At 39.0% G+C, this 25,314-nt stretch overlaps 1 protein-coding gene across 5 annotated transcripts in view; it reads right to left on the bottom strand.

Moving 5' to 3' along the window:
- Nucleotides 1-2,573: 2,573 nt before the first annotated feature.
- Nucleotides 2,574-25,314, bottom strand: part of LOC143285378 (FH1/FH2 domain-containing protein 3-like) — a 203,444-nt gene continuing 180,703 nt past the window's right edge. For all 5 annotated transcript variants that reach the window (XM_076592606.1, XM_076592607.1, XM_076592608.1 and 2 more), the window contains 10 exons: nucleotides 22,921-23,076; nucleotides 21,857-22,042; nucleotides 19,355-19,474; nucleotides 18,634-18,795; nucleotides 17,753-17,871; nucleotides 16,874-16,948; nucleotides 14,854-15,046; nucleotides 13,650-13,767; nucleotides 12,630-12,791; nucleotides 2,574-5,664 (listed from right to left, as the gene is read on the bottom strand). In XM_076592606.1, the coding sequence (XP_076448721.1) occupies nucleotides 5,591-5,664; nucleotides 12,630-12,791; nucleotides 13,650-13,767; nucleotides 14,854-15,046; nucleotides 16,874-16,948; nucleotides 17,753-17,871; nucleotides 18,634-18,795; nucleotides 19,355-19,474; nucleotides 21,857-22,042; nucleotides 22,921-23,076 (1,365 nt within the window). In that variant the 3' untranslated portion in view covers nucleotides 2,574-5,590. The remainder of the gene's footprint in view (nucleotides 5,665-12,629; nucleotides 12,792-13,649; nucleotides 13,768-14,853; nucleotides 15,047-16,873; nucleotides 16,949-17,752; nucleotides 17,872-18,633; nucleotides 18,796-19,354; nucleotides 19,475-21,856; nucleotides 22,043-22,920; nucleotides 23,077-25,314) is intronic.

Raw genomic sequence — 25,314 nt, forward strand, 5'->3', positions numbered from 1 at the left:
TATATATATATATATATATATATATATATATATATATATATATATATATATATATATATATATATCACATCCCTTGAACTCCACAGATGTAAGGATTTTCGAGATGTCTGAGGACGTCGGCATTCCTTTCGTGTGGAGGGGAGAACAGACCAGGGAAATAAGTAAATCAATAGAATAAAACAAGGTAGATAAAAAAACAAATACAAAAAATAAAATAGAAATTACAGACCTCGTTCAGCGAACTTGCACGCACGCACGCACGCACGCACGCACACACATACACACGCGTACACACATAGTGATACACACGCGTACACACACGAGTCAAGTTTGCCACTCCACCCACCTCCTCCAGTCAACTGTTTTGGGGAAGGCCCACTAAGTGTTCCACTTTGAAGAAGTCTGTGCATTGATTGCTGGCTTGTGATGATGCCAGTACTTGTTTAGTCATCAATACGGCTCTTGCTCTTCCTTTCAAATCAAATTTGCGGCTGCATGCTCTGTCCCCAATTTTTTCTTTGAAGTGATTGAGGGTGTGGTGGCCTTGTTCGAGGTTCTTTGTGTACTTTTACATCTCTTACGACTTTGATCTTCAAAGCTGATAGCCGCTTGTTGTGGCTGCACTACCAATAAGTCTCATTTCTCTTGAGTGCATTTTCTGAGCGGTCTTCTCCCTCAACGCTGCTGTGGAGTATCACTTGGGCGCCGCAGAGCCTGGAACTGTTCACCAGATTCCTCCATGTCTGTGTTGAATGCCAAAGCCTGGCTCTCTGGAAATGTTCTTCCTGTCAGCTCCTGCAGTGTTGTCAGTCCATCATTTTTACTGTCTCCCCCTCCGTCTCCCTCCATCAACAGTTCATTGCAATATCGTTCTGGTAAGGCCATTGGATTTTGTTTCGTGGTCATACCAGTGTAGCTTCCTTTTCTTGACTGATGTCAGACCTTCATAAGGTCCAATGTGCTGCTAATTGATGGTTTGGAGCACTTATTCATTGGTGATGGGAGCTGATGTTTAGTGTCTTGCGATAACACCTCATTTCCATGGCTTTAATTCTGTTTGTTTTCCAAATCGGCCGTGAGGGTCCATGTCTCGCATGCACACAGGAAGATGGAACATACCATGCAGTGCACGCAGGAATCTGATCTTGTGTTTCATGGAGATGTTGCTGTCCTTCCATATAGGTTTCAGTCTGGACAATGCTAATGCATAAGAGCGAGTGAAAAGGCTGTCAGATGTTTGGAGCATTCAAGGTATTCCTCCCATTGTTTTGTTTGTTTTAGATTTTTGTAACCGATATACAAGCAATACAGTGTCCCCTGCTTGTCCCATCCACGATTTCCACTCCCTTGATGACCGCCTCTTGCTTCCTTCACGACGTCATGTTGTGGTTTTTCTAGTGCTTTGAAATACCTTGTCTTAACTTGTCTTGTTTCCACTGAAGCAGAATTAAGCAGGCGTCGTTTGGTGTCATTGGTGAGAATTTGTTACTCGGGAGGTTGCTTAGAGGGGTTGTGAGTTCAAGTCCATAATCATTCATACTGAGAAAAACGGCTGGCATGAAGGATTGGCGTTGTTCAATGCCTTTGGCTACCATTGCCTTGTAAGACAGACCATTTTTGCGTTTCAGAACTGTGTTTTCAACGTGTTTTATGGGAGTCAGCACCCCTTCAGAGATTAGTCCCAAGCAGCGTAGACTGTCGCCTTTCTCAATTTGCATTCCTCTGAAACAGCTCAGAATCATTTGCTTACAAGTTTGTTGTTGAGAGTGCACAGCAACGTTTGTGTTTCCGTTGAGCTGATGGTACATCCTGTGCTCCAACACAATGGGGCATTTAATTATATGTAGTTAAGACTTAGTTTGAAAAAATGGAGGGTTCTAGAGATCCAAGTTAAAAGTTGTGGAAATAACAATGAAGGTGTGTGGTTTTGCATGGCTTTGTGGCTTAGAAAAACTTAATGTATAATAGTTGTGTCCGACAAAGGGTAGCAGATGAGGCATCTACTGTCCAGACTATCAGGGCTAAAATCTTAAAATAGAGGGCAAGAGGGTTTTAGCACAGTTGGAATGATTCCCAAAGGCCGACTAGCTCGAAAGGTTGCTGCACTTAGAGCCAGTGCAATTTTGCCTTCGCTAGTTTTTCATACTGGTATCCTGTCTTGAGTTAACTGCTGCCTGGTTTGCGTGTCATCCTGCTCAAGCAATGCAGGCAGTACTTAAGAGGGCCAAGAAGTTCAGGGCTGCAAAACAAAGCATAGCTGATCAACATGGACACTTTAGTGTGTCAGCCTTTTTTACACATGTGTGGAGCCTGCACTTGTTGATCATGAGGACAAACATGTTGAAATTCACAAGACCATAACACTAATGGTGGAAGTGACAGATGTCTGGGCAGGTGTAAAACTCTACCAAAGCCACCAAGGTAGTCATTCAGGTTTATAAATCATCATATTGTAAGCAAGAAAAACGAATCAAGATTGATTTCAATCTGCACAATCATACACACAGCAAGAAAGAAATGTATATCTCACTTGAGTCCGAAGTCTCAAATGAAAATAATGCACAGGAAACCAGTTATTTTCATGTTTTTATTTATGTTTTGCCAATTTACATTCCACATTTATGAATATGGCATATATTTCTGTACAGTATTACAGTATTATTTCTGTAGTTTACTTTTATGTTCAATCAGAGTCAGAAACAGACAAAATAATTCAGTACACCACCAGTCAACCACCATCAATTTGTCATATCAAACTATTGGAGATAAAAAAAAAGAAAAAAAAAGAAAGAAAACTAACAGAAGAGAAATACAGCATTTCATCAGACTGACCAGTAAAAAAGGACCAACTGTTCTCAGGTTGTGTTGCATTTTATGTGAAAATACTCCAGGCATAATTTCTCAAAGGAACATTTCAGACGTTTCAACAACAGCAGTGACATCAAATGCCAAAGGCATCACATCAAAAAGAGAAAAGTTAAAAATATAAAGTGTGATGCTTCAATTGACCACAAACTTAAACATTTTGTGATAAGTGAATAAGAATGATTAAATTCACAAGAGAACACATGATACCCACTTCACAGGGAAATGTGTTATTTATCAAATTTGCGTTCCAAATAGTAATTTGTTTTGTGGAAATGAATGTTCACGATGCAGAACATTCAAAATAAATATGAGTAAATTTCTATCGAGTATTCTATGAAATGATTCAATAATCTGGTTTTCATATGTACAGTATTATATATATATAAACACACTGTGAAAGCAGATCTATGAAGAAATAAAATCCATTATCAAACAATGAGAGATTCAATGAGCAAGAAATAAGAAACTGGTGTTTGTCTATTTACAGACATAAATAAAACACAACACGCAAACACCCTTTTCTTTCATGGAGAGATCAGTTTTCAGCTACAACACACATTTTCAGGTTTTACTTATAAATTCATTAGTCATAATACATATTTTGTTGTTCTTCACAATTACGATAAGGCAACATCTGAGTTCCGAATGGTTTGGTTACTTTAGATGAAATAAATATTACCTAGAGTTAATACTGCATGTGATGCAACATCCTACTGGCAGATGGTTTGTGTGTACACCACTAAGACATACACCATCCTCAGTCATCATTTCTCAGGATATGTGAATATGCCACAAAGTTAAACAGCTGTCAAGTTTTGACTACAACAATTCAGAAGTTCTCCTTTTTGGAATCATATATTCAACACAAACGTTTTTAAGAAATGCTCGTGTTTAGCTGACAAAGTGACTAGATAGCTGATACCAAACGGATCTTGATGAACGCACCTTTCAATTTTAGGCAAGAGTGATGCACACAGTTGTACAGGACTGTAGAGTTTGCAACTGATGCTGATAGAACGTTTTCACACATGTCTTAAGACACCAGCAGTATTTAAAAATGCATGTGAATATGTGTAAATGTAGCCAAATGATGAATTCACAAGCAAAATACATCTATGCTACCAACATCATTGAAAAATAAAAAGAAGAAATTAAACCAGGGAACACATTGATCAAAAATCAAACTTGCTTGATTTGAGATATTATTGCACTTTTCGCTGTGATTAACACCATAAACAGGAGAGAGAAAAAAGGTTTCTTTCTGTACAAGATTTGATTTTCTTTACAGAAATAAATACAAATCCATTTTCCATCTGAGAGGAAACGTGAAGATATCCTTGGTCCGTAAGACAGCACAATCACAACAGACCCCTTCCCCCTCAGGTCACATTCAATAGTAAAAAATATTTCTTAGGAAAAAATACCAAACCCACCACATCTCACACATTTATCCACAAACTACATCAAAAAAAATAAGCAGCCCAGACTAGTCACTGAAAACCAGAGTATGAATTGGAAATCAATTTCAAGAATCAATGCATCGGTTAAAACTTTATAATTATCTGGAAAAAACAACAACAAAAAACACCTACTGAAACTACAGTCAGAATAGTTGATCTGGCAGCAGACATGAAAACAGCTCACTGATATTCCACACCTAGCTTTGAAGAAGGTGGAGTTTTGCGCACATGGTTTTGATCAGAGTTTTCACAATGAACGGTAGGATCATACTACAGATCTACTGAACGCTGCTAGTGTCCTTGCGCAATGTTGTCATTCTGGCACATTGTAGCATCATATCACAGCATGGCTAGCAAACTCAGCAGTGCACAACTTGAAGTAAACAACCAACAGAACCTAGCATCAGCAGTCCTTTCACAGCTGAAACGTATCTGTGGTACAAGCGTAAGTAACCCTGCCATGCAATATACAAAACAAATGATTATTGCAAAAGATAGTTTTTACAACATAAACCAAAGCAATGGCCAGCATTATCTGACTAAATACCTTCTGTTCTTAATAGTTTTGATCGTTCATCATGCTTAAACCATAGGCTGAAAACTTGATTGCCACAAGGTGATTTGCCAGAAGACAGCTCAGCAGTGGGAAGAGACGGTTAGTTTGTCTCTGAAGGAGATGGAACCAGCAGTGAACGACAGCTGGAGGACACTAGTTTTCAGGCGCAGTGGGAGAATGGTGGGTCTGACAATAATGCATCCAAAATGACAAACGTTTGACACTTGAACTGACTTTAGTAACACCATCAATTCATTGATTGTTTGAAATTTATCTTAAATAAAAAAAAATATAAAAAAATAAAAAAAAGGCATGGAAAAACAGATTTATGATTGCAATATGTTTCATTTTTAGCTGTTCAACTTTTGCAGCAATTTGAAAATAAGATTGGAATTGATTCAAATCATGTAAAAAAAAAAAAAAATAAAGGAACATAAATAAAAGAAAATCAAACGACTTACACATTTAAAAATCTTGGACAGAGACAGTTAAAATCATAACTTGCATCCTTGTAAAAAAAAAAAATTAATAAAAAATCACTGGGTACACAAGAAAATGTAGAAAATAAAATACGCTACCAAAACAGCACAAAAAACAATACTGAGAAAAAGAAAAAAGAAAAAAAGAGTAAATGGACAGGCACTCAAAAATTGTCATCCGTGAGGCAGTCGCACACACAGTACCACTCGTTTCCCTCAGCCCCCATTCACACTCGGTCCGCATAGGCTTCCACAGCTTTCAGCTCCTCCTCTTCCAGTCCTGACTTCAGCGTCCGTCTCACTGCACATACAAGTCACACAGAGACAGTTAGTTCTCTTCTTCTCTCACACAGGTGTGCAATGCTAGCGTAGAAATTTTCTCTCTCCCCTTTTCTGCAAGACAGAGGAACAGAGAGAGAGAGAGAGAGAGAGATTTGTAAAGACAGATTTGTAAAGACAGATTGAGAGAGAGAGAGAGATGAAGACACAAAGAGAGATTGAGAGACAAAGATTGAGAGATGGATGAAGACAGAGAGAGAGAGAGAGAGAGAGAGAGTGTGGGTGGAGTATCTATTATCCACCAATAGTTACTATTTGACTGTTGGTGACATTTCTGTATCCTACAATGTGCTTGATTCGCTCTGTCATTTTGATGTTTCTCATTTTTTCAGATCATGCAATGTATCAATACAGCAATTTCAATTTTTCTCATTTTCATATCATGCAGTTTATAAATATAGCTTTGTTCAATCAGTAGTTGATTGTCTCCTGTTGGTCGCATCATAACAGAGCAATTCTTTCAACACATACACATTGTCAACAAAATCATTGCACTTTTCTATCTATATAACCTTTCCTTTCTTGTGTGATATCAGGTATAGTAACAATAATACTCTGTTGTTTCATTGCTACTGGAAAATAAAATAGAACAACAGAAATGATATAATAAATCCTTTTTAAGAAATTCTTATAAACTAATCATTTTAACATCATGTATAAAATACATTTAACAATTTTGTGTATGCAATGAAACTGAAAATCAGATAAAATCTTAAAAAATCACACAGATTCTCTTCATCCCACAAACACTGACAAGAACTGTAGAAGTACACTTGTCTAACACATCCAAGGAGAACAAACTACATGCAGGTAAACTTCACTGGCAGGACCACCTCAAACTCCTATTGAAAGAAAAATGAAAATGAAAAAAAAAAAGTGCATGCAGAATGTCAGACTGTCATATGAAATCTATGTTTCATGAATACAGGTGTATGCTATCAGCTTTCACACATACAGTGCAGGGATCATTACTGAAAACATTGATGATTGATGCTTCAGGAAATGTGCGCGCACACACACACACACTCACTGAAAACACTGATGAATAATGGTTCAATACACTCGCACAAACACACACAGAAACGCACACACAGAAATGAAACTTCAGCAATTATGCGCTGATACACTATCTGAAACTGATGAAATAATGGTTTTAATGCACACACACACAGACACATCCACAGAAGAGATTGACAATGATGCTTCAGCAACTGTGCTCACACACACACGCACTCATTGTGAACATTGATGAATAATGGTTTTGTGCGCACACACACACTCACAGAAAGTATCCGTGAATGACGTTTCAGTAACTCTGCTCACACACACACTGAAAACACTGATGAATAATGGTTTAATGCACACACACACATCCGCACAAAATATTGATGAATGCTGCTTCAACTGTGCTCACACACAGACACTCACTGAAAACATTGATAAATAATGGTTTCTCTCTCTCTCTCTCTCTCTCTCACGCGCACACTCACTGAAAGTATTGATGAATGATGTTTCAGCAACTGTGCTTAACACGCACTCACTGAAAACATTGGTGAATAATGATTGGTTTAGTACACACACACAGTCACTGAAAGTATTGATGAATGTTTCAGCCACTGTGCTCAACACACACTCACTGAAAACACTGATGAATAATGGTTCTGCGCACACACACACACACTGAAAATATTGATGAACAATACTTCAGCAACTGTACAAATATACACACAATTCACTCACAGAAAAACACTGATAAATAATGCTTTGAAAAACATCAAGATTTAACTTTCACTTTCATTTCATTCTCTCCTTTAAATTGTGTAATGATTTTTTTTTTTTTCAACAAGAAACTAGTCATCAAAATACTGGTACATAAATAATTTCAATTGCAAAAAATAAATAAATAAACCATTAAAAGATACAACAAATATTAATCATAAAACAAACAACTATAATAAATCTTTAATTACAGCCTATTTGGTCCACATTCACACACACATACATTCTTTTGTCATAAGCATGCTACAAACTATCTTGGCAAAACCTGGCAATTCCAGACAGCTTTTGTACAGCCAAAACACACACACTCACGCTCACTTTAAACATCGATGAATAATGGTTTAGTTAGCGTGTGCTCACACACACACACTGTATGTGTCATGTGATAAATCATAAACAAACTAAAGAAGCACAGCAGCCCAGTGAACAGACTGAATGCCCACTTTCAGGTTAAAAAACACCATGATTCAGAACCTGCCTTTCACTTTCATTTCTTTCTCTTTTAGGTGATTTTTTTTTTTTTTTAAACAGACTGAACAAGAAACCAGTCATCCAACTACTGGTACCTGAATTAGCAACAAAAACAAGAAAAGATAAAACAAGTACCAATACAGCTGAACTCTATATTGAAGTAAATTTTTAAAAAAACAAAACAAAAAAAACTACTACTCTTGCTGGCAATGACAGAACAGGAAAGGAGAAACTAGAGACTTCAAATGAAATTGGATATCTCAGTAATGATGACCTTCATATTGTAAAATGAAAGAACAGACAGTGAAGTATGAAGGTGGTGATGTCTCGGTGTAAATTCCAAGGAGGAGATCAGTATTGCAAAAAGCCTTGGGGAAGAAGAATGGGGAGAGGGAGAGGGAGGGGGAGGGGGGGGAGAGGGAGGGGGAGGGGGGGAGGGGGGGAGAGGGGGGGAGGGGAGAGGGAGGGGGAGAGGGGGAGGGGGGGGAGAGGGGGGGAGGGGGGGGGGAGAGGGGGGGAGGGGGAGGGGGGGGAGGGGGAGGGGGCGGAGAGAGAAGGGTTTTTTTTGGGTGTTTTTTTTTCCAAACAAATCAAGGCAGTCAGACCATTCTGTCAAAACATGTCAGGAGCAGACAACGTTTAGTTTCCACTGCAAGCAAAACAACTGCCATCCAGACTATCTTATTCTAGGTCTGGAGTTCAGATGATATTCCTGATGGCAACCGTGTTATTCTAGTCATGACAAATTTACCAGGTAGTTCCAAGTGATCTTTATCCCTAGATTCTAGTTCCAAGTGATCTTTATCCCTAGATTCTAGTTCCAAATGATCTTTATCCCTAGATTACCTTCTGAATGTTTCTTGTAAAATACATTTTGTCATAGACAAGCATTACCCCATAGACAAAGAGAGGCACAAACTGAAAGAGAGAGATATAAAGGTAGAGAGATCAACAGACATTAGCAAAAAGTACAGAGAACAAAGAGATGCAAAGACAGAGAAAGAAACACACTGAAGATATACATGACATTTTTAAAGGAACTGGTGGTACACAACTAAACTGAGTTGTTTTATGCTGTGTTTTTCTTCTGCTGAACAAGTGCAACTAGTTACTCTTGACTACTGAGCTGGCAGGTGTGTGGGAGAGACTGTCCGGGTCAAAGTTACTCTTCCAGCTTATCATTTCTATCTTTTAACATATACCAACAATTCAGTACAAATTTCGAATCCACAAGATTAATCAAAAACAAAAATCCTTCACTAAACTTTCCAAATATGAACTGTGTTTTCAAACACTCGTCATTCAACACTGGCAGTGATTAATGTCACAAGTGCTGAAGGCACAAAAACCAGTCAAGAACCGTGGCTGTAAGTTGCACAAACACAAGAAATCAGGTGGGGCAGGACTCACATAACCACTAAAACAGGATCAGCTAGTTACAGGGATCAGTCAGCAGGAGAGTGGATGGTTCTGAAAAGGGAGAAGAAGAAGAAAGAAAGAAGAGCATGAAGGCATTCCATTAACCACCAGGAGGAACAAGCACACGGCAGCAGGGTACCATGGTGACTCAAGTCATACCTATTGTCTTTTCATCTATCTGAATAACTGCTCACAGCTGCAGAATGAAGCAGATAAACAAATGGGTCACAACATGGGATAGCAGAATCTTAAATTTTGTAGTGTTAAGGAGAACATGCTGACATTTTTTTTTTTTTTTTAGTTTGTAAATGTGTGTGTACATGTGTGTGTTGTTGTTGTTGTTGTTGTGTGTGAGAATCAACAGTTCAAAGAAACAGAACCATGTAATAGGGTTAAAAGACAAGAAGAAAGAGAGAAAGTAACAGAGAAAGCAAGTGGAAAACAAAGCCGGCAGAAAAAACAAGTCATGCTTAAAGCATCACAAACAACTTTCTTCCCCTCCCCTTTCTATTTGAAGTTTCTCTTTCACACACACTACCATGTCTACCACTTCTATTTTCACAGCTGCCGTACTTCACAATAGTGGAAAAAACAAAGTAACAACAAAGATCAAATACATTGTAAACTTGTTTAGGTGCATTTTGGGCACATCTAACTATAATACTAGCAAAAATGAGTGCATTCTGAATTTCAAACACAAGACAGATTGCTGTTTCTGTGGACACATGTTTTACCACACACAATTTCTGAAAAAAAAACCCAAGAGAGTTCAATATTGTAGCATGCCCACAAATTTAGAAAAATGGAACTTGTCAAATGAAACATCAATCTAAGCCACACATCTACCACTATGCTGTCATACATCCGCACATATACTCACAGTGCAGAACACACATATTGCACCAAACTTGGACCATGCTTCTACACACAACAAATACATGTCTACCCTTTCTTCTCTCTCAGTTCAATCAACTCTAGCAGTAGCTACACATCTGGAAAGTATAGTAAACACAAAGAAATGTTGAAACAAACATATAGCACAGCCTACAATGGATTTTCCATCAAGGATTTTTTGTTTGTTTGTGTGTGTGGTCAAGATCTGTGCTATATTTTCTTATGAACTGCACCATATCATGCTATACAAGAGACTGGTCTAAGGTATATATCTTTCTCCCCCAACCCCCACCCCCCATCAATCCCATGATTATTTCAAAATGTTTTGTTTACGGTATATATATATCTTTCTCCCCCACCCCCACCCCCCATCAATCCCATGATTATTTCAAAATGTTTTGTTTACGGTATATATATCTTTCTCCCCCACCCCCCATCAATCCCATGATTATTTCAAAATGTTTTGTTTACGGTATATATATCTTTCTCCCCCCACCCCCCGTCAATCCCATGATTATTTCAAAATGTTTTGTTTACGGTATATATCTTTCTCCCCCCCACCCCCACCCTCCGTCAGTCCTATCATTATTTCATTTTATTTTTTTTATGTAATTAAAAATGCAAATGATCAGTTCCACAACCTGTCTACAGGAAAGATTTTCCTTCACAGAATCTGAAATACATTTGTGCAAAATCATCAAACTCATTATGCAAAAGATTTTTCGAAACAGTCTGAACACAAGCTGAAACACATAACAAGCTAGTTAAACACAGACTTAACAACACCAGGGAAAACGACAAACACTGATCTCAGAATCAGATGGTTCAATCCAATCTGAGGAACAAGGTATCAATTAAGAAACATAGCGGATGCAAACTGAGCGTTCTACTGAGCGTTCACTCACAGACATGGAGTCAGAAAACACCAAAACAGGCAGGTTTACCTAGTAATCACTATCCCAAAAAGCTGAAAGAAAAACACACACACGCGCACACACACACACACACGTCTACTTATCATTGCCACACAGAGACCAAAAAAAAACCAAACCATTGGAAGATATTCTAAAACAAGATAATAAGCCATAACTTTTTGTTTTAGTGAAAATATCACATACATATAAATCATTTTCCTGTGAATGATTTACTCAGTCTGAACTATATATCCACATATATTTACAGGTGTAGGCACTTGTGCTGACACACTTTTCACTTCACTATCCCTCTCCTCCTTTTCAACAGCTGGAGACCAAACCATTCAGAAAGAAAGAAAAAAAGAGAAAACACTGTATGCTGCAAAGACCCAGAAGAAAACAGCAAAACAACAAAAAATGTGCAATGAAAACTTAAGACAATTTACACAGCACAGACTGACACAAAACCAAAATAAAAGTAAGCTCTTTGCCAATACCCTTCAATCAAAAAGTGTCATATATCTTTGTTCCCCCCCCCCCCCCCCCCCCACGCAGCAGCAAAATAGAATACACACTTCAGCAAGCAGAAATCAAACCCATATTTATCACACTGAAAAGGAGTGGAAGGCACAGACAGCGAAGAGCCACAGTGATTGTTGTCACACAGTCTCTACCACCACAAACAAGTGTTGTCAAATCCCACAACTAAAAGAAGAGAGGCTCACATCACTTGGTACCACACACACTGAGTGAAATAGAAACACATCTGAACCCACAACCCAAACCAACAGTCCATAAAAAGCAAAGAAGAGTGTGGGTAAAAAAATCCCCTGTTTCTGGTGATATGATGGGTAAAAACTGATTTCAATATAGTCTATTTGAAGTCAGTATTGTCTAACGCGCGTGTGTGTGTGTGTGTGTGCGTGCGTGTGTGCGTATGTGAGTGAAAGAGTGTGGGAGAGAGAATGCGTGCGAGACCATGCCTGTATTATAAGTGAGCAACATAGAAATTGTGCACAGTGACATTTTATGGATATTTTTTGTTTTTCTAACACATATTACTGTTTCCATTATTTGTTTATGTTACATGCATTATTTTTTCTAAAAGAAATATTATTTGTGTGTGTACATGTATGTCTGTGTGCATGATCATGCATGTATGTCCAAGCAATAGACATAAAAAAAACAAGTGCACAGGAGGTCTCAATACTTCAGTTCTATCTTTTTTTAAATATATCTGTATGGCTTCCATTTGTTTATATTTGTCAATATTTTCTAAAAAAAAACAAAAACAAAAAAAAACCCAAAAAACAAACAAACAAAAACTGTTATTGTAACCAGCACTTGCTGGGGTGTAAGCCAGTAAACCAGAAACAGAGCATTTTTCTTCTTTTTTTTTCCTGTTTAATTATTACTTTACCGACATCCCCTGCCCCTGCTGAACACTTACATGATTTCCGGTGGTTTCTGGAACGCCTGCGTTCACGGTGAGGTTTGTTGATTGGAGCTGCCGCCGTCCTCACGCACGCCTCCAGGATTTCGTCTTCACCCGTGTCGTACATCTCTGAGTCTGTCGTCTGTCCGCTTCGTAAGGAACCCAAGGACCGGGCATCTGCAGGGAGAAGAGGAAACACTGAGGATGATTGACCACACAAACATACATGGTGCAGAGCAGTCCAAGGAGAGCTCAAGACCCTGGAGCACGCTTGGGGTACCATTCAGAGACTGGTTCGATACAGAGAAGAGTGCCAGTTGCATTATGGACAGTAAGTAACCAAAGACACACACACACACACACACACACACACACAGTGTTTCACCATGTGGTTGGGTGAAGTAAAGATGCAATTGGGGGGAAAATGTATGTACCGACCTTACCTGAATTCCTAGGCTCATGAATAGTAAGTGGTATAAAGAATGTGGTATGGATGGATGCTCTGTATATTTTATATGCAACTTTCACACTTTGCTCCTTCTAACAGCACTGAATACTGAACATCTCTGCCTTAACAGGACAAAAACAAAAGCCAAGTTTGTGTGATGACAAACACAGGTGAGCACAGACCAAAGTACAGCTACAAAAAAAAAAGCAATAAAAAAAGCATGCAATATCCAAGAACCACAGCAAATGAATTAAACAAGGAAGCAAAACTTGTTTTTTGTTGTTGTTTTGTTGTTGTTGTTGTTGCTTTATTGTTAGAAATGAAAAGAGATCATTTCTTTCTGAACCCTCTCCCCACCACACCCCTTTTTACATTTGAGTGATAGTACTCTGTACCTATATTTAATTACTCTGTACCTATATTTAATTTCCAAATGGATGAATAGAGATGTATTCTTTCATGCAAAATTTATCACCTCCGACAGTCACTGCGATCATCGCTCTCCCCAGCCCTGTTCCCTGCCCCCACCCTGTTCCCGCCCTGTTCCCTGCCCTGTTCCCTGCCCCCACCCTGTGCACTGCACTCACCCATCTTCCTCCTGCTCCTCTGTCCAGGGAAGCCCCTCTCATCAGCGCTGGTGTAGCCGTTCTTCAGCAGGTTGTGCAGCTCCTCGTCCTGCTTGTTGGACTTGGCAAAGTTCTCCGTCTGACCAACACAGGCACAGCTATGTATAGTTAAACTTTCCTTTCAACAACAACCATTGGCTTTACTGGTTATCAACACAACAGTTATTGTCTGTGATGACATTCAATATCTGACTGGAATCGGTACAGCTGTGTTTAGTACAACACTCCTCTCCACAACCACCACTGGCTTCACTGGTTATCAACACAACAGTTACTGTCTGTAATGACATTCAACATCTGACTGGCATCGGTGCAGCTGTGTTTAGTACAACACTCCTCTCCACAACAACTATATGAGTGATGAGAAGATCCAACTCATGTCAAAAACATGGTTGCAACTGATGTGGGAACTATCTATATCTGAAGATAGCTTCGTCCATATCAGAATGGGTCCAACTAACACCGGAATAATGGCTGCATTGAAAACAAAGCAACTGTGATGTTGATACCAAAATGGACCATGTTGGCATCACATCTGAAGGCTAAATGACACCAGCATGTTAAGGTAGATACTGTCAACTGCAAAAATGGGAGTTCCAGCGATGCTAGGATGGACACAAGCATACATATATAATTAGAGCTCATTGGGTCCCAATATCTACAGTGTCTTTTGAAACCAAAATGGAAACCCTGTCAATCCCAAAATACTAACTCTCTTTAATTACAGAACTGGCACCATACCTGTGTCAGAATCAGACTATTCATAAAAAGTGATGTCAGAATAAGCACCATCCTACTGAAACTATGTTGGGTTTTCAAGAACAGAAAAGAATGTGAACCTGTTTGCTGTCTGCACACACAGAAAAAACTGCAAAGACTTTATGTGAACCAAGCTACACTGAATCTATGTTCTTTCTGGGCCACAACTAACTGCACTCTATTGCATACCTTCATTTTCTTAATTATTTTCATTTTAATCAAATCCTGTAATCAAATCATGTTGCTTATAGCCCAGGCAACCACAAAGGGACAATATCAGGGCTGAAAAATCCTGTCATCAAAAATAAGGAATAAACAGCCACACACAACATCCAGCAAAAACAATCCTGTAACAAAAGCAGGCCTGAAGTTTATCCATGCACAACACCCAGTATACGAGTCTCACTTCGTGGATCATCTTGCCCCGCGTCTTCTTCCTCTCCCGCTGGTTGGCCTTCTTCTCCAGCATGTGGAGGACCTTGTCCCGCGTGGTGCGGTACTCCAGGGCGAACTCGCTGACCACCTTGCAGAACTGGTTCACACGCATCTCCTTGGCCTCATGCAGTGGCAGCCCCATGTACAGCAGCAGTTTGTTGTACCTGCACCCAGCGCACGTTTTTGTATTTTCATTTTCATAAATTCTTCTTTTCATGATCCACACTTTTCTTGATAATTCACAAAAGTCTGCTCTGTTTCATGTCAGTTGCCCCCTGGTAAGACGGGCGCAATAGCCGAGTGGTTAAAGCGTTGGACTGTAAATCTGAGGGTCCCGGGTTCGAATCACGGTGACAGCATCTGGTGGGTGAAGGGTGGAGATTTTTACGATCTCCCAGGTCAACATATGTGCAGACCTGCTAGTGCTTGAACCCCCTTCGTGTGTATATGCAAGCAGAAGATCAAATACGCACATTAAAGATCCTGTAATCCATGTCAGCGTTTGGTGGGTTATGGAAACAAGAACATACCCAGCATGCACACCCCCGAAAACGGAGTATGGCTGCCTACAAGGCGGGGTAAAAACGGTCATACACGTAAAAGCCCACTCGTGTGCATACGAGTGAACGTGGGAGTTGCAGTCCACGAACGCAGAAGAAGAAGAAGAGAAGAAGAAGCCCCCTGGCAGATGATTTGAGACAAAAGTGTACCCTGTAAAAATCCCATAGAAAACGTTTATTCGGTACACACTATCTTTGTCGCATACACATGAAATCGCAGTATGTTCTAACATTGTCCTCCGTCTTTCCAGGCCATTGAAAAGACAAAGTTTGTGTAGGCATGCAGCAAGGCTGAATTCATTCTTTTGGGGCCGTGACTGTCCCTTCCTCCCTCCATCCAAGTCAACATACATGCAGACCACATTTTAAAACTTTCCAGGTCAACATGCATGCACTTAAAAAAAAAATCCAGGTCAACACAGCAGCAGACTAGCTGGGTTTGTTTTTTTTTATATAATTCATCATCATTATCTTATTTCTTTTTTTTTCTTTTTTTTTTTTGTGCACCAAGCGTCCGTTGCCAGGTGATTGTGGTTACTGTGTGCTCTCTTCCAGTAATGCTGTTCACAAAGGAAGTGTAAGGCTACACCAAGAGCAATAAAATTTGACAGCCACTCTCGAGTTCTAAAAAGATGCAAAGACTTAACTTCTTACTGCATACGGATGAATGAGAACAGTAATAATGGTGATGGTGTTTAGTACTGGGCAAATGTTCAAATTTGTATTTGGTCGGTGTATGGATCTTGTATGCAGAGGCATGTCAAAATGTGATATGACATGGCATACATATACTGCACTCTAATGACATGCACATCTGAACAGTTACAACTTCATGAAGAATTAAGCACGAGGACAATATATATATAAATGCTCGGTCAGGTGGATCAGCTGTGACAACCACTGACTTCCATGGACTGGAAAATCAAATAGATACACGTATACATGGGCAGATGTACTGAGCGAATGGTTGGTAACTGGTATGACAGTGTTACTGGCGTAGGTACATCAGGATTTGAGCTCTTAAAACTTTAAATTCATATAATTTGCAGCCAGTTCCCATTCCAAAGTAAAGGCATCTTTCAGCTGTTTATAACTTGTAAAAATAAGCGTTTCTTAAAAACAACAAAAACAAATGTTTGTAGAGAAAGATCAATCAGTACATACAGAACATAACAAACAAGCCTAAGAAATTGATTATAACAAACAAGCCTAAGAAACTTATCATAACAAACAAGCCTAAGAAACTTATCATAACAAACAAGCCTAAGAAACTTATCATAACAAACAAGCCTAAGAAACTTATCATAACAAACAAGCCTAAGAAACTTATCATAACAAATAAGCCTAAGAAATGGATTGTAACAAATTGGTGATCACCAACGAATCTATAGAACAAAACAGTGACACAAACACACTTGAGTATCACCCTACCTGTTCACAACTCGTCTGTGAATGATCTGTAACAACATGATTCTCTCTGCAGCGTCTGCCAGGAACAGTGACATTCTGGAGAAAAGAAGAAGGAAGTAAGACAAATGAACAAACATCAGAGAATCAGGACAAAAACATGAAACTGGATAGAGTGGTCATCTGATGGATACAACAACACGTCTATAGAAAACAGAATAGAACAGAACAGAATAGAAAATGTCTATTCCAAGAGTACTGGGGTCACAAGGAATATTGGGGGTTTGAGGGGGGCACAGTACATAAAAGGTAAGAAACATAAATCGAGAATCATATATAAACACAGATACAGTAAAAATTTTGGACACATACATGTGCATAACAATATAAACACTTGTGCATGCACACTAAAAATGCACACACACACACACACACACACACACACACACACACAAGCACACAAACACAAACATATATTACACATTACACATGGTCAGGGCTGACGACCAGATCTTCAGTTAATTGGTTGTTGATTGCACACTTCTCTTTAATCATACTGGATTTGTTTGTGAGACAGGGCACTGACTGCTTTGGTGAAAAAGCTATTGGGGAAGCAATTGGTTTTGGTCCTAATACTTGTGATTTCTGCATGAGAAATGTTTCCATACCAAATAGTAATAGCAAAGGTTAATACACCTTCAATGACAGCTCTGTAGAAATCAACGATGATTAGAAAACAAGAGCTCTTTAGTCACAGGAAAATGTGGATTCTTTTTTAAATATACCACCTTATATCACCCATTACAAACCAACAACAACCAAAATTGAACAGTCAACCAAAATTTAATCGTCATGCCAAAACAATGAACAAGAACGCAACAGAGAACAAGGTGGAGAACTCACTTTCCCTTGAGGTCTGCTGAGCTGCCGTCGTGCTTCAAGACAGCACGTAAATGATCCCAGGATGCTTTGCAGTCATACTCCATCTTGTCCAGTTTATGCGTCAACTCCTCCCAGTCAATCTGTCACAAAGACCAAAGATAAAACATTATGCTTTGAATTCTCCATACTAATCAACATTTTATTCAGATATCTAACTTCATCCATGTCTCTAATAGTTTTGCTTTCTGATCTATTTGACATAGCTGTCTTCAAATCACAAGGTGTGAATAAAAAAGGATAAAAAAAGAAACGAAGTGCTAGTATTTTGAAGGTTAGTGTTGCACACCAACGAGCCCATGAAACTTAAAGCTTGCTCACCCAGCAGGTTTAAGATTGTGCCATGAAAAGGAGGCACTATGGCAGAATTGGTCTGGTGTTGGACCTCTGATCCAGTGTTCAGATCCAATGACCAGTGTTCACCGGTGATCAGGGTGTAAGGCCCTGTTTCAGCATGGTGGTGCATCCTTGGGATAGACAATTTACTCCAATTTTCCTCACTCCACCCAGGTGTGAATGGGTGACTTAGTTTGGGGAAGGTCAACAAGGCAGAAGGGCAGGACTGGATCCCGCCTTCCTGTGCCCAGCTCTTCACACAGTGAATATGAATCTACTGCCCCAGTGGTTGTATGTGGCAAAGGGAACTTCAACCAATGAAACTTCAGTCACTTAATCATGAATCCAAACACTCATCCTTCTGAAACTGCAGTCACTTAACCATGAATCCAAGCATGAACCCTTCCTTCTTTTCCGTAATATGCTATGAAACACTAATCACCTTATTCCTTCCCCTGCCCCTCTCCTCATTCTCGTAATAAACTAAAGACGTTAAAGTGCAGTCGTACCCGAGAGCAGCGTGTGATTTCGCCAATCTCAGAGTAGAGATCGGAGGTGTCTGGGAACTGCTCGATGATGAGGTGACACATGTGGTAGAGGAGGGAGTGTTTGTGCACTGTGTCCTTCACCTCTGGCACACGCTGCAGAAAAGCCACACTGAACCCTCGCGCCTGAAACACCGTATGAGTCATAACATATCATGTAGATCATGCCATACCATGTGGATCATAACATACCATGTGGATCATAACATATCATGTGAATGGTATAATGTCATGTTGTTTACAACCCTGTAACACCATATAAATCATATCATATTACGTTTTTTACAACCAGTTAACACCATGTGATTCATATATCATGTTGGTTACCTCCCTATAACACCAAGTGATTCACATCATATCAAGCGGTTTACAACCATGGAACACCAAGTTAATGTTAGGAGGTCAATAAAAACGTTAGAAAGACCACCTTTAACATGTCTAAACACCATGTGTTATAAACCTCTCTCAACACTATGTTTTTGTGTGTGCTTGGTGGGGGAAGGGGGTGGGGGTAGAGGGGAGGGGGGCAGGATCATTGTTGGAGGTTTTCTTCTTTTCTTTTCTTGTCATGGTTTTAAAACACACACACACACACAGAGACACATACACACAGACAAACACACATGGTTCTGAAACAAAACACACACACACACACACACACAGAGAGAAGAAACGGCTTCCTTACCGCACTGCCATTGAGGAAATTTCCTATGGCCAGCACAGCGGACAGTATACAGCGGAAGGTCTTGTTGCCATGCAGGTTGTCAATGCCTCTCTTCAGGTCCATCAGGGGCTCGGCCACTTCCTGCACAATCACAGCACCACGCGCTGTCATAATATTACTAAATCTGACACACTTAGAAACAAAAAACAAAGCAAAAACCAACTCCTCTGGAATTGGAACTGAAGAAACTGATGTTATGAAACAAAATAGTAAATATATTTTGGTTATACATCTTCTTTCTAAACACATTCACTGGTTTTGGAAAAAGAAATGGAAGAGACGTTGTGGAGGTTTGCTTATCTATCTGGGTTATTTATTTCCTTTCAAATTTCTCTTCACAGTCCAAAAAAAAAGAAAAAAACAACAACATGCCAGACACACAAAAACAGGACTAGTCTAGCAGGCATGCAGCAGCACAAAACCATGAATCATAAAAAACAACAGTAAACAAGGAATAAAAAGTGACAGACAGACACACATAAAGCCTATCAGCTCTTCTTATTCTCCACTAAATCTCTCTCTATAACCACTTCTCGGTTATTTTTGTCATTTACAACTGCATGATATCATTTGTTCATGGAAGTCTCTCTTTGTCACAAGGACCCAGATTAAGAAAAATAAATCAAGAAGCATCCAATATGCTCATCTGTTGCTCTTGGCAATAAAGATGATTGTATCCCTCTTTCACTTTTTTTTCCTCTCTCTCTATCAGAACCAGATATATATATATAAAAAGAGAAGAAATACAGAAGCATCCATAATGGGTGTCTGTTGCCCTTAGCGATAAAGATGTTTGTACCCCTCTTTCCTTTGGCTCCCTCTCTCTATGTGGACCCAGAGAAAAAAAGAGAAAAATAATTCAAAACAAACACCTGATATGCTTGTCTGTTATCACTGGCAATAAACATAATTGTGCCCTTCCCTCTCCCCTTGCTCTCTATTTCTCTCTCTCTCCTCCCACTTTCTTTGTTCACAACGGGCACAACAGCTAAGTGGTTAAAGAGTTGGACTTTCAATCTGAAGGTCCGGGGTTTGAATCTCAGTAACGGCATCTGGTGGGTACAGGGTAGAGATTTTTACGATCTCCCAGGTCAACATATGTGCAAACCTGCTAGTGCCTGAACCCCCTTTGTGTGTATATGCACGCAGAAGTTCATATATGCACATTAAAGATCCTGTAATCCATGTCAGCGTTTGGTGGGTTATGGAAACAAGAACATACCCAGCATGCACATCCCCGAAAATGGAGTATAGCTGCCTATATGGTGGGGTAAATAAACAAAACGGTCATACGTATAAAATGTTACATGTTTGTCTGAGTTTTGCCTATTTATCATCATTGTTGTCTTATTTATTTATTTATTTATTTTATTATTATTATTATTATTATTACTACCTTTTTGACTCACTCGTGTAAACAAAGTGAGTCTATGTTTTAACCCGGTGTTCGGTTGTCTGTGTGTGTGTGTGTGTCCCCGTGTGTCTGTGTGTCTGTGGTAAACTTTAACACTGACATTTTCTCTGCAAATACTTTGTCAGTTGACACCAAATTTGGCATAAAAATAGGAAAAATTCAGTTCTTTCCAGTCATCTTGTTTAAAACAATATTGCACCTCTGGGATGGGCACAAAAAAATAAAAAAGAAGCCTAATTATATGCAAACTACATTTACTGTTATATGTATATTTTTTGTATTCTCTAAACTTGGCACTTTGACCTCTTATTCTGACACAACAACAAGAGGAGTCACTATTATCATTTTGTGTTCAAACAGGAACTTCTTTTGCTAAGCATAGAATTTTTATTTATTTTGCAAACGTTTTGGTGCAGATAGTAAAAAAGGGAAATTACTCTGTAATTAATGCTAGGGGACTTAATTTATCACAAGTGAGTCTTGAAGGCCTTGCCTCTCTTGTTTTATATTATAATTATTATTTATTTATTTACTTATTTATGTACACTTATAGTTGACTTCATCAATTTTTTTCGCCTTATACATATTATTAGTAGTGGTAGTAGTTTTTTTTAAAGTTTTTTTTTAATTATTATTATTTTTTTATATATTTATCTATTATTTATTCACCTTTTTTTCTTTTTTTTTTCCCAAGGCCTGACTGAGCACGTTGGGTTACGCTGCTGGTCAGGCATCTGCTTGGCAGATGTGGTGTAGCGTATATGGATTTGTCTGAATGCAGTGACACCTCCTTGAGCTACTGAAACTGAAACTGAGTTTGTATGTGTGTGTGCCTGAAATATAATTGAATGACGCAGGAAATGAATGACAAGTGCCCAATGGCAGCCGTCAGTCGGCCTTACCCATGTAGGCAGCAGGTTGTGCAAATGACCCCATGTTTGTAAAACGCTTAGAGCTTGGTCTCTGGCCGAGGATAAGCACTACGTAAGTGTCCATATCATTCTTTCATTCATAAAATAAAAACAACACACAAAGTCCCTGCAGCCGACCTGCTCAAGGGTCTCATAGTCCAGCTTGAAGAGCCAGAGGTGCAGGCGTGCCTCCAGTTCAAACACGGAGCTCAGGGTCAGCAGGAACTGCTCCGCTGTGCCCAGGGGGATGTCCGGGTTGGCCATCTGGGCCTCCAAGATCTTCGCCTTCTCTTCTTCCGTCGGGATCATGGTCTGAAGGATTTTCTGGAAACATCAGACACTGTTGTGAGCATTCACCATCATATAAATCATATCCATAATTGTATGATGGATATATGGATGAACATCAGATAATGAAGAGAGAATTCGCTGTCAAAGGGCCAAGCGCAAAAATCATATCCATGATTGTGTGATGCTTATGAATAACATCAGATTATGAGAGAATTCATCATCAAAGGGCCAAACATATGATCATATCCCATAACTGTGTGATGCATATGAAAAACATCAGATAATGATGAGAGAATTCATTGTCAAAGGGCCAAACATATGAATCATATCAATGATTGTGTGATGCATATGAATAACATCAGATAATGATGAGAGAATTCATTGTCAAAGGCCCAAGCATATAATCCATAATAGTGTCAAGCTTACAAATTACAACAATGAAAAAAAAATTACAACAATGAAACGAGAATTCATTATCAATGCGTCATGCATATAATACAGAGACAGTATAGATGTCTCTGGTGGAAAACCATCAGCATGTCAAGCATGAAACGTGATAAATACATCTTTATTTCTTGCTCAGTTTTTGCCTGCCCCCGAAATCATAATCAATAAATCCAACAAAGTGCTACCAACTTAAGAGAAACCGTGTTAGGGTGCCAGTAGACCACCAAACAGAGAAGATCCTGCAATGCCATTAGTCACTTCAATATTGCCCATCATGCTTGTGCAGATTCAGCATATAGAGTAACATTCTGCAGCTGATTCTCCCTACTGATGGTAACCAATGGCCTTGCTGTGTACAGTGAGTGAACCTCCTACTGAAAGGATACAATCGATACAACACTGAAATGCTTAAATTTCTCCAAACAAAGTTTTTTCAAAGCTTTCTCCAAGATGATGACGTTTACCTCAATGCCCTCCTTGTTCATGATAGAGGTATCCATTTTCAAGATGGCTGCCTTGATGGTTCGTGGGGGAGGTAGAACAGTGAGGCCAATGTTGATGGCGTTGGATCGCTTGGTGTCCAGCACAGTGATCTCCTTCTTGCCACTGACATCGGTCCGCTGTTGATGCACGCACACTTCAGGTCAGAGGATGGAGATAATGCAGACACAGGCTGTGTCACATGAAGTACCTACTGTATTTCTGTGGGGCTGAAGGCCACTGATGATGTCTCTGACAATGACTCTGAGCATTAAACATTGCTTGTAACACAATTTTCCTCCTCACACATGCATTAGCACTGCTGAGAGTTAGAAGGGGGACACTGATGATCTGAAATGTAATGGGACACTGGTATACTGTATGGGTGGTACAAAATGCATGCAATGCAGGTCCAAAGTACTTAGCAAATGTAACAGAATCCTTACAAAGGACTGTGAATTTTAATGCTAGGTAAAAAAAACAAAAAAGGAAGTTTCAACAAAAGAAAAAAGATGTAAAAGAAATGGAGATTATCTGACACTCCTGGTCTTGTTCATTCACTTCTGTTGTCCTTTAAGTACCACACCATTCTTTGCCCATGTCTATGGCTCACAGCCTGGGTGGGAATACATAAATTCAAGAGCTGCAGCTAAATACCAAAGCACTTTTAAAAAAAGTGGAATTGATAAGAGAATAAACTGTAAGGTGGAAAGTGGTCATGTTCTTATTTCAACGATCACGATGGGATACTTACTGCACTGGAGACAAGTGAAGTGCATATCCCTAACCTGGGGTTTTGAAGGTGAAGATGAACACACACTAGATGAAGGAAACATGTGTATCTCAGGACTGTCCCCCTATTTCATTGTCAGCAAGTTTATAACTTGGGTAATCTCACACACAAGAGCAGTCCAACGAATGGGTGGCTCTGAAAAGAGGTCTTGGATTGTAACTATAAAAAGTGAAAGCACAATATGTGTGGATTTCATTCTGGCTAATGAACCACTTCAGCTGGGCACAAAAGAAGAGCAGCATTTTCCCTGCTGTACTTCCGGTGAATGTCTATGACAGACATGTGTGTCATGAATATGAGGGAGAGTCTGAGACATACTAGCTGTCTGAACAGAAACACAAAAAGTGCAGACTAGCAGACGATGTCAGGGGGGGGAGCTGTCTGAACAGAAACACAAAAAGTGCAGACTAGCAGACGATGTCAGGGGGAAGGGGGGGGGGGGGGGGCGGGGCGCGTAAACAATGATAAATCAGATCCATAGGGGAAGGATGCACTGGGAGAATGGAAAGGCCAGTTCATGGACCTACCCGCAAACATGAACACAAAAGACAGATGGGAGGTTAAGGATAAGCATACTGATTATATAAACTGCCATTGGATTACCGGTATTTTGCTTTAAACTGAGTAAAATCAAAACTGCGGGATTATGGTAATGATTAAACATCAGCAAAAGAATGAAATTTCAAAAGAAAATAAAAATATATGAAAGCCACTCACAAAAATTACCGTTACATGAGAAAAAGAAACAGAATCAAAAGGAAAAAAAGAAACCAAAAGGGGTGGGTAAAACTTCAGCAATCAAAAATAAATCAAGCCAACTCAAAGCCAAAAATACAGAAATAAGAATGCCAAAACTGATTTTCAAACACAAGCAAACACACCGGAGTGCAAAAATAATGTTAGAAAATAACAATAATAAATTCACTGCTATACAATAAAAACCAAACAGCAATGAATTAAAGAAATTAAGTATTTCAGTTTGTTTACAAAAATAATACACAGCAAATTCGTTCTTCAAATCTATAAAAAAAATTTTTAATAACTTATAATTCTTTCAAAGAAGTCATTTAAACATATTACTATATAATTTGTCATTAAAAAAAAGAACAAAGAAAAAAAAAAAGAAAGAAGAATATCATGTCTGATCTATAAATAATCACTTCAACAAAATATTATAAACATTATGTCCACAAAATGTTATAAACATCACATCTATAAATGTTATTAACAACAATTACTTTCGTTGCATTCCAAGCTTTGATTTCACATTGTACAACAGATTTTGCTAATTCTGTAATAGTGCAGTTGTTAATACTAAATAATGCACTTGAGAACAGCCATTTTAGAACAGCCAATTTTTCTAATAGCATCATCACCCACGAAGAAGACAAACCACACACACAAAAGTAAGCATTCAACACTATCTCATATCAACCACCCTTAGAACACTATTTCACTTTTTCTGTGCAACCCTCTCAACAGTTTTGCTGTGTAGGAGTCCAATACTTCAGAATGGGAACAAAACTTACATTAAATTCATAAGTTTCTCAAATGGTGTGGTGATCAAAATTTTATACATGTGCAG

This window comes from Babylonia areolata, chromosome 9, assembly GCF_041734735.1.
Source record: "Babylonia areolata isolate BAREFJ2019XMU chromosome 9, ASM4173473v1, whole genome shotgun sequence".
NCBI classification, from domain to species: Eukaryota; Metazoa; Mollusca; class Gastropoda; order Neogastropoda; family Buccinidae; genus Babylonia; species Babylonia areolata.